The following is an 18,237-nucleotide window of genomic DNA, read 5'->3' as shown; positions in this document are numbered from 1 at the left end:
GGGAAGCCTGCAAGCCAGGGAGCTGCGTGCAACAAGCACTCTTCTCACCTGTGATTCCCAGCCACTACCTTCCAAGAATTTCTCCATTTCTCTTTTTTAAAGCCTTCCCAGTTGATGGCCAACACTGCCTCTTGTGGGTGTGAATTTTGCTCAGCAGTGTGAAGAAGTACAATTTCACTTTTATGTCTTTCACTTTCTCCTTTGTTATCATTACCTTTCTCTCTCAGTATTCTATTATTATTTCTCTTAATGTTATTTCATACTGTGTTTGGGTAAGGAATGCCCTCCTACCAGATGTCAAGGAAATAAACAACTATCTAACTTTTAGAAGACATATGAAGGCAACCGTTTTTAGGGAAATTTTTAATGTTTGCTGTTTTATTGTGGTTTTTAATATCCTGTTGGGAGCCGCCCAGAGTGGCTGGGGAGGCCTGGCCAGATGGGCAGGGTATAAGTAATAAATGATGATGATGATGAACAGTTTGAAGGACCCTGTGTGAGATACAGGGAAGGGAAGATCTGCCAGGGTGAGAGGCTGGGGTGCTCCCAGGTGACAGCTGGCAGGGTACATCTTTTTCTGTATGGGACAAAAGTTAAGGTACCCTTGTGAGATAGAATCTTGTATTCTTTTGTGTATCTCTTGGCTTCTTTTTTCCTTTCTATTATTCTTCGTGTGGGTTAGCTTGTCTTGTACAGTGGTACCTCGGGCTAAGTACTTAATTCGTTCCGGAGGTCCGTTCTTAACCTGAAACTGTTCTTAACCTGAAGCACCATTTTAGCTACTGGGGCCTCCTGCTGCCGCAGCGCCACCGGAGCACGATTTCTGTTCTCATCCTGAAGCAAAGTTCTTAACCCGAGGTACTATTTCTGGGTTAGCGGAGTCTGTAACCTGAAGCGTATGTAACCTGAGGTACCACTGTATTGCATTGTGGAGAAAATTTAATAAGACTTTTTTTTTAAAGTACTCTTTCACAAAATGCATGTAGTGGGATAGCTCAGTTGGTAGAGCATGAGACTGTTAATCTCAGGGTCCTGGGTTCAAGCCCCACGTTGGGCAAAAAGATTCCTGCATTTCAGGGGGGGTTGGACTAGCACTAGATGAGCCTCGTGGTCCCTTCCAAGTCGACAGTTCTATGATTCTATGAATGTAGAGCTTCACAGAAAGATACTTCTGTTTTGGCCTTTAGTGGTACAAGTCGTCCCAGGTTAAGCCCCCAGTATCTCTTGGTAGCGAAAGACCCCTGCTTGAAATCCTTGAGAGCCAACTGTCAGTCATTGTAAATAAACAGTAGCACGGTTAGGTGACCTGATTTGGTATCAGCAGTTTTCTATCTTCCTTATCTGCACTGATAGTAAGTACAGAGCCAGTAGCTGGTAACTACTCCAGATTTTGTTTCTCATCAGACGAGGGGGTGTTCTTGTAAATGTGGCGGAAGATTCATTCATTCGTTCATTGCAAAAATGCCCCAGCTTTTTCTGTTTTTTTCCTGAATGGCGCCTGCAGCCTCGTTTTTCTAACAAATACACCCACACCATCCACCTTAAATGCGCTGTTACGCCGTCCAAGTTGCTGCAACACAATTTGGACTCCCACCTTTTTCCTGCTTTTTCCAAATCTGATACCAGATTTCCCTTTCTTTGCTGTTGAGAGCTTTTTCCTCTTTTTTTAAAAAAATCCTGTCTGCGTGGTGTTTTGTTTTCCCAGTTTGTGGCTATGACTGTTAAGTTCTGTGTTGTATGAGCTTGCCATCTGTGTGTTGGGTTGATTGATCCACCTTCTCCCTCAGCGTCTGATAGCTGAGAAGTCTCACTCAGTGGTTATGTCACAGATTTCCCTTTTCACTTTAGCAGGGAGGCATTCAAAACAGACGGTGAAGGAATATGTGTGTGTCTTTCTATAAGGAAGTGTGCAGAGGCAGCTGCATCATGAAATGGGGCAAAATGGCTGCCTTGGGTATCAGGTGTTGGGGTGCTGCTAAAGGAAGGGTGGGGAATCCTTTTCAACCTGAGGGCCACAGTTTCACAGGGGCAAGCTTCTGGGGGCCACATCCCTAAGGTAGGTGGGGCCAGAGGCAAAAAGGGGTGGAGCCATGGGTGTGACTTACCTTTGTGTAGTAGGCTACATTCCAGCCATGCAAAATCCAGAGCTACACACATACATCTCCACCCAGGAAAGCAAAAGCCATTCTTAAAACCCAAGGACGCTTAGCTCTGTTTCTTCCTTGTTTTGTTTTATTTAATTTACTAGCAGCCATGCACCTGGTGTTGCTTGGGAAATCTAAGCCCCCTTCCGCCAAATCAGTGCTGTTTTGAAATCTGTGGTTGAAATTATTGCATTTTTGAAAGGTTCAGTCTGCCGTCTTGATTCAAAATGGCTTCCATTTGTATCCAAAAGCCTGCTCCTTGTTCTGAGGAACCAACATGCGAAATTTGGTTGCGATATCTTGAGAGATGTACAAATGCATGGCAGACAATTGATCAAAATCTATTATATTATTATATTATATTATATTATATTATATTATATTATAATAATTTGTCTTTACCCTCCTGTATTCCAGGTGAAAACTATCCCCCCAGAGCACTTCACAACAATTAAAGCCAGCTCTCAATACCACTGGCAGATGCTGTGCAATGTGCATAAATGAAAATAAAACACAGGCTTCCAAACTATTTTTGAAAAAATAAAAATTCCCAGACAAAGGGGAGGAAAAAGCTTAGAAGAAGGAGCCATGCTGTGCTGTGTCTCACTCCTGTTTCTTGCCATCTCCCATAGCTGGAGTTTGCCAGGCACTGGCGTTTCCTGCTAAACGCCCGTCTGTCCCTGATTGTGCCATGGACTCCATGTTTGAAGATGACATCAGCATCCTTACCCAAGATGCTTTGGTCCAGGAGGATGACTGGCTGGACAGCCCCAATACCGACCTCTCCAGCGAGATGTGTTCTGCCTCCCACTTTGCTCTCATCACGGCCTACGATGACATCAAGAACCGCCTGACAGGGCTGGAGCGGGAGAACGCTAGCCTGAAGCGGAAACTGAAGATGTATGAGATTAAGGTGAGTGGCAGTTTGTAGATGCCTTTGCTCCTGTTTGGTTTCCTGGTGATCTGTTAATGGTTCGACGGGTCAAACCTGGTAGGTAGCACAAGTGGCTGATATTTTAAATAAATAAATAAATAAGATTTCATTAGCCTTCTCTGCTCCCAGTCCTTTATAATTTTCCAGAGAAGTGCTGCTCTTGATGCTCAAAATGGGAGAACTAAGAGGGAGCAGGGCCTTTTGGATAGCAGCCCCCAAACTCCAGAATACCCTGCCAAAGAAAGACTGGTCTTTGCTCAACTTCATGTTTAAATATTTTTAATGGGCATTTTCTTTGAAATTGATGATCAAGGACTTCGAAGCTGCAATCCAGTAAACATGTACCTGGAAGCAAGTCCCACTGAAGTCTTACTTCTGAGTAGGCATGTAAAGGTTTCCCACTGCTAAAAAAATGTGCAACACCTTTATGGCTGGTTTTGATAGTTACTGTACATCACCTACTTGTTTTTATCAGTCTTCTGTTCAAGGCGCCAGTGTAGCACAGTGGTTAGAGTGTTGGATTACAGCCAGAGTGATCTGGGTTCAAATCGCCCCCTTGGTCATGAAACTTAATGAGTTGACCTTGCATCAGTCATACCCTCAGCCAAAGCTTATTTCACAGGGTAGTTGTGAAGATGCTTTTTAAAAAGGTGTTGTTCTTTTTAATTTGATATCTTGATTCATTTATTTTAGTAGTGCTGTTGTTCCTTATGTTTTTACTGTTGATTTGAATGCTGTTGCTGTTTTTATTGTTTAGGTCTGTTGTACATTGTTGGCGGGGGGGAGGTAATTGCAGAAAGGCGGCATAAAAATATTATGCTGCTTCGAGTTCACTGGAGGAAAGGTGGGATAGGAATAGAATAAATAAATAAAATTAACAGCTCCTGTAATGAGAACCAGTGTGGTGTAGGGGTTAGTATGTCAGGCTTGAACCTGGGAGACTAGGGTTCAAATCCCCACTCAGCTATGAAGCTGAGTGTGAGAATGTGATAATATTGTGTGTGTTTATATATAGATATATATTGAATTAGTTGCTGGTTTTTTATTTTAAAATTTGCTATTGCGCCTGAGGTTTGGGCTGTGGCCCATGAAATGTTGTGCCACTACATGTCACTTTGTCTTTAACACTAACCCATGTTATATAAAACCTGTACAGTCGTGCCTTGGTTTTCAAACAGCCTCGTTCTCAAACGTTTTTACTCCCGAACAATCAAAATCCAGAAGTTTTTGAACGTTCTTTTGGAAGCTGAACATCTGAAGCCGAACGTTCCATGGCTTCCGATAGGCTGCAGGAGCTTCCTGCAGCCAATCAGAAGCTGTGCTTTGGTTTTCTAATGTTTTGGAAGTAGAATGGACTTCCAGAACAGATTCTGTTCGACTTCCAAAGTATGACTGTACATTAAATGCTTCATACTGCTTTATTGTTGTTCCCCGATTTGCCTGCTTCCCCCAATATTTCTGCAATGTGCATTTTCTTTTTTTAAGAGAGTAAATGCTTGGTGTTTTTTTTCCTTGTGCTCCTGGCCCGCAGTTCCCACTGATTAGCGAGTTTGGAGAGGAGCGCATCTTCCCAGCCTACGACTCCAAGGAGGCCTCTCTTCTGAAAAGCGAGAAAGCCAACCTCCAGCAGCAGCTGAATCAATTCCAGCGCGAGGTGAGCAGGGCTTTCCGACATGCTTGGAAAGCAGCTATTAAAGAGCGAAACCACTTGACTTGGCCATCTTGGCTCGTGGCTTTTTGTGTTATAGTCTGTAATAGGTAAGGCGTACGGGACAATTGCCTCGTGGATTGCGGCACGTTGCTCAAGAGCATGTGCCTGCAAATTTAGTTATTAAATTGATTTTGTCAGCTTGGTACCCCAACGAAATCACAGGCAAGGGCACAGTACTATATTAAGAGCCGCAGAAAATACTGAAAGGCATACAGCAGTGACAATGATGTATTTATAAGATGAGGCAACTTTTTATTTCAAGTGTACGTTTCAACAGGGTTTACAAAGGTCCATAATAGCACAAGAATCATATTAAAGAATGCTCTAAGCAGCTGGCAAATATCATTACCCTTGGAAAATGTATGTCTCAGCAAGGCTTACAAAAAAACCATTATTATTATTGATAATGCTCTAAGCAGCTGATGATAGGCTTCCAGATAGTATCCTGTTTGAGAAAGTCTTCTCCAGATGGTAACACCTGAAGTTCTCACAAATGGGAGGACTTCAGGAATGGCTGTCTCTCCAGAGAAGTTACTCTATTCCAATGCAAGGATCCAAAATTTTGGGCAGGGTTTTTTTCTTTTTCTTTTTTGGCGTCTACCAGCTTGCTACCCCTGCCCATTCAGCAGCAGTAGTGGCCAGGGAACCCCCCATTCTCCAAATAATCTTACATTCATAAACGTGGTGGTGCAAAGTGTGCCAGCTTTGGTCACTGGCTGGCTAGATGCAGAGGAGCGCCTACGTAGCAACCCCTGACAGCACGCACCCCCCACACACCATGGAGGCGGGGCATCCAAGTGGGCGGGGTGTGCCACCTGAGCAAATGCATACCTCCCAGAAGTGAAGCAGCTTGCGTGCGCCAGCACTATGCTGTTGGAAAAAGCATTGTGGGATGCGCCGTCCGGAGGGCGCCCAGGACGAGGGAGGGAAACCTGCAGGCCAGCTCACGCCAGCCGTTCCTCTCCTGGGTGTCCCTTCCAGGTGCCCCACTGGAGGTGCACCCAACACTACTTTTTCCGGCTGCGCTGGGCCAGGAGGGATGCAGCAGCCAGGATGCCCTGCAGGCTGGCATGCACCACATCCGCAGTGCACCCAGTGCTGTTTTTTTTTTTTTTTTTGGACAGTCCTGGGCTCACTGGAAGGCACCCTGCAGCCTGTGGTGCCCTGCCCCCCTTGCCCTTTCCTTCCTCCGCTACTGCAGAGGAGTGGTGGGAGGCACCAGCTGGGGAAACCCCCAGGGGAAGAAGGCTCAGAGCCAGGGGACTGGTGGTGGGACGACAGTGCTTGGTCAGAGGGAGAAGAGGGAGCATATTGGGAGGAGGTTTGGAAGCTGAAGGGGCAACAGGGTTTAGTGAGCAGGAAGAAGCTAGGGCAGAGAGCAGACCAGGCTCAGAGGCAGGAGAGGAAGGGAGACAGAAATGAGGCAGGCTGCTGAAGAATTGAGGGAAACTCTCCCTTCTGCTGTGACCAGCTCCCCTCTCCCAGAACACACAGAGAAGTGAAAAGAGCAGAGCAGAGGTTGTGCTACTTAGGAAAGACCCCGGAGAGGACGAGCCTTAGAGTGTGGTGGGAAGGCAGGGACCTTTCAGCCCTCACAACTTCTTGGAGCCTTCTTGGAGCAAGACCTACTGGGAAGAGCTTCTGGGATCACTAGGCCTGCGCTGTTTTGGTTTCCGGAATAGTTTCCACTGACACCAGATTTTCCTTTGCTTGCTGAGCTACACTTGACTCCAGCTCCTGACACTGGTGCGCGGAGGGACTCGCTGCCTCCCCACATCAGTGGCCCAGGAAGTCTTCCAACCCCAAAGGAATCATTATTTTAGTGGGGCAGCACCTGTCATGTGGATCTTCCTGCCTGTTGATGTCCCTACCTTCACTGTACTGTTTTGGATGCTTGCTAAAAACCACTTCTTTTTCAGCAAGTCTGTTCCAACACATAAAACACGTGTTTTATTGGGCTCATCTTTGCTTTCGTTTCTAAGACTGACGTTAAGACTGGGGGAAATGGAGAACTGAAATTGGCAGTGCTCAGCAACCTTCAGGTCCCAGGTAGCTTGGCCACACAGCTCCTAAACGTGCTGCTATTTCTGCAGCTCCACAGAGAAGGAGTTTGCTGGTGTGTGTGTGTGTGTGTGTGTGTGTACCAGTGCTGAAGTGAGTAGTTCACACTACATATTTCCCTATTTAGGGGGAGGGGAGTGGACAAATTTTGCCCAATGCACCTCTTTAATTCCACTGCAGTTTTGTGGCAAAAGGAGGAGAACACACTTTACTGTTGCAACTCCCAGAAATTCCATAGCACAGAACAGGTCCTAGCAGCAAAGGACAGGCAGGAAGATAGGGTTTCACATGTCTCAAAGCACGTCTTCAAACTAGGTGAGGCTGGCCTGGTTTGCACGATCAGGTCCCTGCTTAATAAGCCACGATATGCATGAGCTCCGTGCATGGAGATTCTCTGCAGCAGCTTTCCTCTCCTCCCCTACCCTTTGCATGAGAGACTGAGCAAACCAGGACCCAGCTGTTAGCCACAGTTTCCCATTATGTGCAAATTCAGAAACTATGGTTAATGGCTTGCAAACTACAAATTACCCCCCGTTTTGCAGGGGCACAGAATGGGTTAATTTTTGGATCCTGGCTTGTTCAGCCACTTACACGAAGGGCGGAGCAACGTGGCTGAAAAAGGGTTGCTTGCAGCTGCACACCGCTCATTCATATTTGATGGACGCTCCTCAAATGACACATGTACCTGGCTCTAAATTCAGTGTGGCTTATTGCCCCTCCGACTCGTGCTTCAGGTGGGCTGCCTGCTTTGTTTTGTTTTCAACTACCTACACAATTATCAGCTCAACTGTTGGTTTGGCACCCACCCCCTCCCATCTATAGCCATATAAAAAAACCTAAATCTACTCTGAGAAAGGCCGCGTGAGCATGTGGCTTTATGATCGACACAAGGGCCAGCCTATCAGCTCTGTGCATTGTAGCCTTGCTCTCAGAAAGTTCATGTCACAATTGATTCCCAGGGCTGGCAGGCCAGGTCTGTGCAGATCTGATCTGAGCCAGGTTGCCCGTGAGCTTAATCTGGGGCAGGAGATGGTAATGAATATCTAAAAAGGCAATGAGTGTGCTGTCGCCTTGTCTCCAGCCTTAGTGATCAGGCAGTTCCAGGATCATATGTTGCTTGCTGCTGCTGCTGCTGCTGAGCCATGATTTCCGCCTTCTTTCTTCCCCTCCACCCCCGCCCACCAGCTGCAGAAGAGCAAGGAGAGGGAAGAACAGCTGGGTGAGATGATCCAAGCCTATGAGAAGCTGTGTGTGGAGAAGACTGACCTTGAGTCGGAGCTGGGGCAGATGGTGGGTTTCATTTAGCATTCTGGCCGGATGCGAGGCATGCTGTAAGCCTCCTTTGCATGTACCTGTTTGCATGACGTGTCTGTAAAATGAGATGGGGCTCATGTTTTGTAGCTGTTCTGGCTTGCAGCACAGCTTTGCTGCTGCTGCACACTTCTGTTTTGAAACAAAGATTTGGAGAATCTGCAAGATGTCCAACCCGAGGAGTTCAGTTTCTGAACTTTTTCTCATTTCAGTTGTTCTGACATCAGGTGGCAGGTTTCTTGGGCAGTAAGAAATGCTTTTGCTTTGTCTGATTTTACGATAAGTTTTTAATTTGTGTTTTCCCTCTCCCCATAAAACAATCTGCCATGATTCTTAAGAATGGAGTGGTAGAAGACTGAAAAAATAAAAATGTTGACTTTGGGTCACATTAATCATCCATTTGGACTCGCCTCTTATGCTCCACTTACAGTCAGCCAGAGTTTGCTGGGAAGTTCTAGGAGAGGCATGGTCTTTTGACAGGAATGATCAGGGAATTTAGGAAGATAAGTTGCCTACTGCTAAACCAGTGAACCTATTGGGCTTGCCGACAGAGTGAGCTCCCGTTGCTCTGTCCCAGCTCCTGCCAACCTAGCAGTTCAAAAGCACGCCAGTGCAAGTAGATAAATAGGTATCGCTGTGGTGAGAAGGTAAACGGCGTTTCCATGCGCTTTGGTTTCCATCACGGTGTCTTGTTGCGCCAGAAGCGGTTTAGTCATGCTGGCCACATGAGCCGGAAAGCTGCCTGTGGACAAATGCCAGCCCCTTCAACCTGAAAGCGAGATGAGCGCTGCAACCCCATAGTCACCTTTGACTTAACCATCCAGGGGTCCTTTACCTTTTACATACACTGGCAGTGGTGCTGCAGGGTACCAGATGAGGAGTCTCTTTCAGCTCTACTTGGAGAAGCTGGGGATTGAACCTGTGACCTTCTGCATCCAGTTCAGATGCTCTGCCACCGAGCTACAGGCCTTGCAGTAGATTTGTCCTGAAAGAAGGAATATACCGTATTTTTCCATGTATAAGACTAGGTTTTTTCCCTAAAAAATGATGTCAAAAATTACAGGGCTTCTTATACACGGATAGAGCCGAGGGTGGACTGGCGATTGGTTGTTGCCCCCAAAATAGTGGGTGTCTTATACATGGGGGCGTCTTATAGACAGAAAAATACGGTACGTTTTTGAAACAGATTTTTCAGCTTCTGCAAGTAAGTCCTTATGCAGTGCTTGAGCTTCTGGCTATTGTTGCTTCCAAGCACAAAAACAAACAAACACCTAATTTCCTTAGCCTCACAGCAATTTGTTATTTGTGAAAGTGCTCTAGCAAAGGACATAACAGTTTCCCTTCCTGGGTCAGAATCATCTAACTTCTGGAAGCTCACTAGTAGGTGAGGTAGCCATCCCGGGTTATTTGTCCTATTGTGTATTGATCAAGGCAAACTGCCTCTGGATAAGGAAGTCCAATCCATGTTTGCCATTCTTGGCTAATACCCAGGAAGGTGTCTAGTTTAAAAGGCTCTCTACAGTAGTAAAGGTTAAGAAGACAAAAGGGCAGAATAGGAAGGGGAAATTGAAAATTGAGGCTTGCTTTTAAAAAGTGAGCAAGAAGAATAATAATAGGAAAATGAGGCTTGAGAACTAGAGTCAGGGTAAAACAAAAAGTGAATCTTGTTTAACAGCATAAATGGAGAAGAAAGAGACAGAGGAGGCGAGCAGGTAGAATAGCAAGATAAAAGAATTAGGGTTCCCCCCCTTTGATCTCATCAGCTAAGCTGTGGGAGAGCCAGTTAGTTGGTTCAGGGTGCCAAAAGGAAGGAGAAGCTGATGGCGATCAAAGCAGAATTGGGTGTGAAGATTTCAGAGCCAGGAGGATGGGAAATTGGCCTCAAAATCGGGAGCTGTCTAATCTTTTTCATCAGTTGGCTTAGTGGCAGCTCATTGTCAAGACTTCTGTGCACCAAAGTTAAAGACGCCTTCTTCTTTGTCGTCTTTGTCTTCTTTTTCTCTTTCTCTATTCCGGCCTTGTTCCTCTACAGAGAGCTCTGGTTGAGACACATCTGAATCGTATCCGAAGCTTAGAGCAGCAGTTGAGGCAGAGAGATGGCGGCTCGTTCCAGAATTTCAACTCTCAGCTGCAAAATCAAGAAGTCCAGTATCTGTCGCTTCATGGGAGCCACGGTGATTTTTTAAAAATAATAATTCTAGTCTGGCAATTTCCCATCCCTTGTAGTCACCTCTGTACTCTTCCCAGTTCTGAAATTTGACAGGACATTTGTGTCTTATATTGCCTGCATTTTAAATTTCGTTTTTTAGAACTGAACCACTCAACTGCAGCTTGTCTCAGAGTTACTAAGGCCTGAGAGTCCTCCAGAAGTACAACTCCTGTTGGCATCAGCCACCATAATCGGTGTTCAAGGATGATGGGAGTTGTAGTCCCAAGGACATTGTAATGTTGGCTACCCCTGGTTTAATTGACCAGTCGATTTGATTCATCAGTTCAGGAACGTTTAAATTGAATAAACAGGTGCCCCCAAGTAATCAGGCAGCCAGTTAACAATTTGTCAAACATTCAGATAGGAAGCATCATCTTGAAAGAGGGGTTCCTTTTCTCCCCTCGGTGTGAATTTAATTGTTCTTGCTATGATTTTGCTCATCTCTGACTATCAGGCCATAGACAAAAGAAGGCCGGCCGCAGTTGAGGGGTCTAGTTCAAGAGAACCAGAGGCAGTTGACATGGACGAAGCCAAGTTAGTGGTCAAGTTTTGGATGGAGGGTCCAATGCGTTGCTCACACTGAGGAGCTGACTTGGATGTGAGGGCTTGATGTGGCCTGGTAGGTCTCCATTGACCTCTGAAGTCAGCTGATCACCCCCTTAACTACAGAGGCCCAAATCTACCTCCAGAATGCTCTTGTTAATTGAGGTTTGCTAGGCCCCGTTGCTTTAGAGTTTTTAGGAGGCTAGTAAAATCCTGGCTGTTTAAAAAGGCCTTTTGCTTAATTTATTTTTAAAGTTATTTTAATTTTTTGACTGCTGCCCCCAGCTATTGTGAATTATTAGTATGTCAATGTGGTGACCTTTTTATTTTTTGGTTTGTTAGCTGCCATGGGTTCCTTTTGTAAGTAGGGCAGGATATAAAATTGACCAAATAAACGATCGGTACGTTGGCCCCTTACACTTCGCATCATCTAAAAACGGCATACGTGCACTTTTTTTGTCTCATGGTGACTGTTTTCACTCCTATGCAAATTGACGCAGGTTTAATTGATTCATTTATATTCCTTGGCTTAGCTAAGAGTCTTAATAAGAATACAAGGATTCATACTGTAAAGAATAGTCATGTACGTGCCTACCTGGAAGTAAATCCCATTGAACTTGCTTTTGAGTAGTCATACACAGGATTTTGCTTTCAAAACAATATACGTTAAGTGTTTTGAACACTTAAAATGTGCTTTATAAATTAAAAGTGTCAATATTAATAAATATTCAAGAAAGGTGGACTACCATGAATGTGGATGGGGGATTGTGTGAGCCAATGATTGTTTTGCACACAGTTCCCTTCCTGGATCAAAGTGCTAGGACTGTCTGTTTGTAGGCGTAAACACACACAATAAAACTAGATTCCCACTGATTAACTATTTCTAATCAGAGATAAGTGGCTGGATGAATTGCAGACTGCACTAGCTAGCCCCAGAGTGTCCTGCGGTACATTTCCAGGGGCCTGGAAAAACAGTCAATGCATTTACGCCCAGAGGCAAGAACCTAATTAATCAGGCCGGCATAATCTACTTTGTCGATTCTCTCTCTGTCTGTGTGTGTAAATGGGGGATTTATTTGTTTTGGGACACAGGCTTTGTTTCTGCCCAGTAGATGGCACTGCGATTCTTGTTTTCTTCATACATGAAATAGCCTCCTTTTCAAAAGATTGCAGAATAAACTTTACCCCCCCCCCCCGCAGTAGAGCTTTAAAATGAATTTCCCACGGTTGGCCAAGGTTGCAAGGAAGTGGGTTTTTTTGTGTGTGTGTGTGAGAGAGAAATTAATACAAAATTTAGCAAAGAAATAAAAACGCAGGAAGGAGAAAGAAATGAAGGATGAGGATGCACCCTCCAGCAGATGCAATAACCATTAGCACATCAACATTTAAGTTGATATAAGCCATCCCAATTCCCAGGAATATTATTATGTATCTATTATTATGATGTATTATTTATTGCATTTATATTCCACCTTTTTCTCCAAGGAATTCAAGGTCAAATAATAATAATAATAATAATAATAATAATAATAATAATAATAATAATATAAAGTTATTATTTATACCCCACCCTCCCCAGCCAAGACCTAACACCCGATATAAAAACACCCGATATAAAAACAAATGGATTTAAATACAACTTAAAAACAAGGTTAAAATACCACATTAAAACATTAAAATACAGCTTCATTTCAATGGAAAACTCAAATCAAAAACTTTTTTTGGGATGAAAACGTCAAGTCTTCACCAAGGTTAACTATCCAGACTGGGTCCTACATGGGCCAGAAAAAAGCCAGGGAAATCCCCAAATAGGAGTTCCACCACAGGAGGAGAAAGGGGGGGAAGGACATGGTTCTTCGCCTCCTCAGTTAATACTAACACCAACCCTGTGAGGTATGTTAGGCTGAGAAGCAGGGACTCGCTACCAGCATCACCCAGTCAGCTTCATGGTCAAGTGCCTGTTTTTTATGGGAGGTGTTTTTCAAGAATATGATGCCACAGAACATTTTAACACGTGTCAAGTTTTTTTAAAAAATGTCGCTCAAGACTTCCTGCAACTCCTGCTGTGAGGAATTGTCAACGAAATGGCCACTTGTGGCAGCTACGTTTGACCACTTTGCAGCCATGTGGAAATATCACTCACCTAAGCTTAGACCTCTTGGCATTAAGGGGGGGAAAGATTTATAGCCATTGCAGAACAGTTTAAACACCTAATTTGTTTTCCCCAAGGGACAGTCAAAGCCAGACTCATTTTTCTCAGCATGGCACAGCTTTATTTTTATTTTATTTTTTTAAAAAATACAAATAAAATAGTCTTTGCAAGACCACCCCAATCCCAGAATACGCATTTGGAGCAATGTCTTTAAAAGAATGAACAGGCCAGGCATTCATAACTGGAAATGAGTTCATTTTTCCTCATTGTAACAATATTGGGCAAGGATAACACGATGATTTTACCTGTATTTCTTGCTACTAAGATTAATTAGTGATGCTGCGGCTTTCATTAAGGTTTGTTTATTCATTTGCACTATTTGTATGCTGCCCTATAATGTCTCTGAGCGTCCTAAAATAAAGTCAAAAACAGGGGAAAAACAAATTAAATACAAAATAAAACATGAACCAATCAAAAGCTATGTAAATATAACAAAGACAAACCTCACTGCACTCCCTAAAGTTAAAACGCAGATTTAATAATTATAATACTAATACTAATAGTACTACTAATAATTTGTTATTTATACTCTGCCCATCTGGCTGGGTTTCCCCATCCACTCTAGGCAGCTCCCAACAGAATATTAATAATAAGAATAAAAAAGCGACAAAAATCAAAACAGGGCTGCCTTCAGATGTCTTCTAAAAGTCAAATAGTTGTTTATTTCCTTGACATCTGATGGGAGAGCATTCCACAGGGCAGGTGCCACTACTGAGAAGGCCCTCTGCCTGGTTTCCTGTAACCTCACTTCCCATAGGGAGGGACCGCCAGAAGGCCCTCGGAGCTGGACCTCAGTGTCCGGGCTGAACGATGGGGGTTGAGACGCTCCTTCAGGTATACTGGAGCGGTACAGGTGGTCTAAGCTCTTTAAAAGCCCCGGCTGAACAGAAAAGTCTCCCCTTGACCCTAGCAAGAGAACAAAGATGGCACTAGGAGAGTCTTCCCAGGAACACAGCTCCATAACTGGGGTGCCACTCCTAAAAAAAAGCAGTCGCCCACTTCTGTTCATTTGATGGGGCCGCTCAGCTGGGCTTCTGAAGAGGCAGGTACAAGAGAGTAGCAGGGTACACACACTATAATAGGGTTTTTACTTATTACTTGCGTTGAGAACTTTCCAAACGGCAGTAGCTTCGCCCTAGAAGCCTGCTCACCCCTCTGCTACACTTTCCCCATTAACTTATTTCCTCCCGCATCACCCACCCAACCCTTGCCTGCCTCTCGTGTTTCCTAGTGCTGGATTGCTCGATGAACTGGCAGAGCCCCAGGGGCCTCGAACAGGTGGAGGGGCTGGAGGTGCAGAGGCTGGAAGTAGAGCTGGAGGAGACGAGGCAGGAAGTCCAGAATTCACAACACCGGGAAGAGCAGCTGAAGGCTGAGTGCGAGAGATTGCAGGCGGAGGTGAAGCAGCTGCAAGAGACACGGGCTCAGGTAAATTTAAAGCCGGTTGGGAGAATGCGATGCGGTGTGGATATTTGTTGTTGTTGTTTAGTCATTTAGTCGTGTCCGACTCTTTGTGACCCCATGGACCAGAGCATGCCAGGCACTCCTGTCTTCCACTGCCTCCCGCTGTTTGGTCAAACTCATGCTGGTAGCTTCGAGAACACTATCCAACCATCTCATCCTCTGTCGTCCCCTTCTCCTTGTGCCCTCCATCTTCCCCAACATCAGGGTCTTTTCCAGGGAGTCTTCTCTTCTCATGAGGTGGCCAAAGTATTGGAGCCTCAGCTTCAGGATCTGTCCTTCCAGTGAGCACTCAGGGCTGATTTCCTTCAGAATGGATAGGTTTGATCTTCTTGCAGTCCATGGGACTCTCAAGAATCTCCGCCAGCACCATAATTCAAAAGCACCAGTTCTTCGGTGATCAGCCTTCTTTATGGTCCAGCTCTCACCTCCATACATCACTAGGTGTGGATATAAAGGGTGCAAATTCTAGAATGGCCTCCGCGGCTCTGGAGCTGCTTATTCACATGGGAGACTGTGGCAAACTAAGGAACAAAAACGTATTTTGAAATATATACAAGGTGTGACCATAAAGTTTGATGAATGGTCCTGGAAATCGGACAGCGAGAAATATTCGAACATATAATCGGCATCGGAAACCCACGAAATGCTCACAGTTGTGTACGGAGATGAAGCTGTAACTGGAAAGACAGTGTGCGAGTGGTTTAAGCATTTCTGTGAAGGGTGGCAAACCATCGAAGATGACCCTCAGTCTGGCAGACCGTCGATGAGCAGAATGGCGGCAAATGTTGACAGAGTTCGTGAGTTATTGATGCGGAATCGGCGTTTGACCGTCCGAATGGTGGCAGAAGAATTGCATATTCCACATGAAATCGTTACTGTGTTGTCCCACCCTCCATATTCTCCCGATCTGGCCCCACCAGATTTCTTTCTTTTTCCAAAACTGAAATCTGCACTGAAATGGCACAGATTTTCTAACATTTCACACGTCCAAGCTGCTGTGACGAGGGAACTGAAAGCAGTACAAAAAGAGGAAAATTGGCTTCCAGGTGGAAAAGTCAAAGTTAGAAACAGAATTGTTAGAACCCAATACTAAGAATCTGTCAAGAATGTACAACTTGCTGTTGAAATGGAATACACAAGATGAAACGGTTAAATCAGCAATGATTAAATGGGCACAGGATATCGGACATGACATTATGTTTGCTGACTGGGAACAGTTATGGACCACCGGAATGAAGTTTATGGCATGTAATGCCCTAAGAGAGAATATTATGAAAATGATTTATAGGTGGTACATGACCCCAGTCAAGCTTGCAAAAATCTACCATTTGCCTAACAATAAATGTTGGAAGTGTAATGAATCTGAAGGTACTTTGGTGGACGTGCCCAAGGATTAAGGCCTTCTGGGAAATGATTTATAATGAAATTAAGAAGGTGCTTAAGTGTACCTTTCATAAGAAACCAGAGGCTTTTCTCCTGGGCATGGTAGGCCAATTGGTGTTAAAGAAAGATAGGACGTTTTTTATGTATGCTACAACAGCAGCAAGAGTTCTTTTAGCAAAGTATTGGAAGACACAAGAACTACCCACGCTGGAAGAGTGGCAGACGAAGGTGATTGACTATATGGGACTGGCGGAGATGACGGGCAGAATCCGTGACCAAGGGAAAGAGACGGTGGAAGAAGACTGGAAGAAATTTAAATTTTATCTTAAAAATTGTTGTAAAATCAGTGAGTGTTAAAATGTCATGGGTAAAACATAGCAGATTTACAGCGATAAATGATTGGATAAGTGAAAAAAAAGGTTAAAGAAAGGGAATTACAAGTAATTTAGATCAGGGGTTGCTGAAAAAGTTTAAAACAGGGATGCAGAAAAGGGAGGCATGGGGAAGTCGTTGAAATTGGGTATAAGAAAAAAATCTATGAAATTATACATGTTTATATGTTTGTTTGTTTGTGTATTGTTGTTTGTAATGTCTTATAATATATGTTGAAAAACCAATAAAAATTTTATAAAAAAAAAATGAAAGCAGTACAAAAAGAGGACTTCTCCAGAAGTTTCCAACAGTTCTATGAACGTTGTCAACGGTGCATTGTATCAGAGGGGGGCCTACTTTGAAGGCCTGTAAGGCATGTATGTTCGAATATTTCTCGCTGTCCGATTTTTGTGAACGTTCACCAAATTTTCTGGTCACACCTTGTATTTCCTGAAGTTGAGGTTGATAGCGCACCTAGCTTTTTAAAACGGACAGTCTTTGGGAGCATGTATACTAAAGGCCTAGGCTTGTGTACAGACCATACGTTTAAAGCACATTTCCCTCCGCTCCTCATTGACTCCTGGGAACTGAAGTGCGTTAAGGATGCTTGCAATGGTTGCTCTGAGGGATCAGCTACAGTTCCTGGGGTTCTTTAGGGAGAAATATGCTTTAAGTGTGTGATCTGTACACAGCTTCCAAACATCTTGGATGTTTGGGGCTCCTGGAAAATCTCAGAGATGGTGGCTTTGTGAGGGGTGAAATCTCTGTGGGAAATTTTCAAGCCCTCATAGAACCAGAGAGTCCAGAGTGCTGTGGGAACGTTGAGACCAGATGACTTGGTTTAAGTCCATAGCACAGGTGTGGTTTTGTCATGGGCTGCGAGACCTGTGACATTGGAAGCTTACCTTTACACCTTTCAGTTAATATGCAGCTAGCTTGTGATAAAGATCAGTTCACACCAACATAGTATATGGTGTATATTTTGTACATATTGCTGAGAATGCAGGGTTTGGGTTTCAAGAATGAAAACAGTTGCCCTGACTACAAAACAACAATAACAACAATGAGCTATAAAGGAATAGAGATAGACTTTCATTTTACAGAGTCCAGAAATACAGATCAGTGACAGTTTTATATTGCCACTCGCACAGATATGTGTGTCAATATGAAAGCAGGATGTTGTTAAACTTAATAAAAATTATTGCTGTTGCTAAAATAATATATGATTTCTGGATTGATTGCACAGTACTCATTCGAGACAAGTGGCCTGGTAAAAGTACAGCTGCTTCCGTTTAGTAGGCTTTGCTATTTTCTCAAGAACTGATGCATAGTACGTCTATTCTGAGATACCTGCAAGTGAATGTATGGTGTGGGAGATGATATACGGCAAGTGTTGCTGGACTACAACTCACAGCATCCCTGACCCTTAGCTGATGGGAGTTGGAGTTCAACTACATCTGGAGAGCCACAAGCTACCTTTCTGTGGTGTGCTGTGACAAGAACAAGGCAGATTGTTGAGAAAGGGAGATGAAACCAACACTCTATGTAATATGAGGGGAGTCGGACTAAGTATGGATTCAGAAAGCCCATAGCTTCACCCTGGCCAAGGACAAATTTAGATTTAAAAAATCTGAAGAAGATTACTGACAGTTAAATTATGCAGTAACCTAGGGTTTCCTAAACTGGAGTCTCCAGCCATTTTCGGACTACAATTCCCATCAGCCCTGACCACCAAGCTAAGGATGTTGGGAGTTGTAGTCCAAAAACAGCTTTGTGAAACCCTGGGCTACTGCATGATTTAACTGTCAATAAACCTTTTCAGTGCATCCTGGCTTGTGTAGTCTGAAAACCCACACTCTGGCTCTGCTTGCTTTTACAGTATACACTTCCTAT

General features: G+C 44.2%; 1 protein-coding gene across 3 annotated transcripts in view; it reads left to right on the top strand.

Moving 5' to 3' along the window:
• TBKBP1 (TBK1 binding protein 1) overlaps positions 1-18,237 on the top strand; it is a 54,453-nt gene that overhangs the window by 10,211 nt on the left and 26,005 nt on the right. For 2 of the 3 annotated variants that reach the window (XM_053361129.1, XM_053361130.1), the window contains exons 2-6: positions 2,777-3,057; positions 4,610-4,732; positions 8,036-8,140; positions 10,194-10,335; positions 14,357-14,553. In XM_053361129.1, coding sequence (XP_053217104.1) covers positions 2,836-3,057; positions 4,610-4,732; positions 8,036-8,140; positions 10,194-10,335; positions 14,357-14,553 — 789 coding nt within the window. In that variant the 5' untranslated portion in view covers positions 2,777-2,835. The remainder of the gene's footprint in view (positions 1-2,776; positions 3,058-4,609; positions 4,733-8,035; positions 8,141-10,193; positions 10,336-14,356; positions 14,554-18,237) is intronic. The other variant, XM_053361131.1, reaches the window with a different exon arrangement.

Source organism: Podarcis raffonei, chromosome 13 (genome assembly GCF_027172205.1).
Source record: "Podarcis raffonei isolate rPodRaf1 chromosome 13, rPodRaf1.pri, whole genome shotgun sequence".
In the NCBI taxonomy this organism is placed as follows: Eukaryota; Metazoa; Chordata; class Lepidosauria; order Squamata; family Lacertidae; genus Podarcis; species Podarcis raffonei.
Note: the sequence above shows the minus strand (reverse complement) of the source record. Positions and strands in the feature narration are given on the sequence as shown.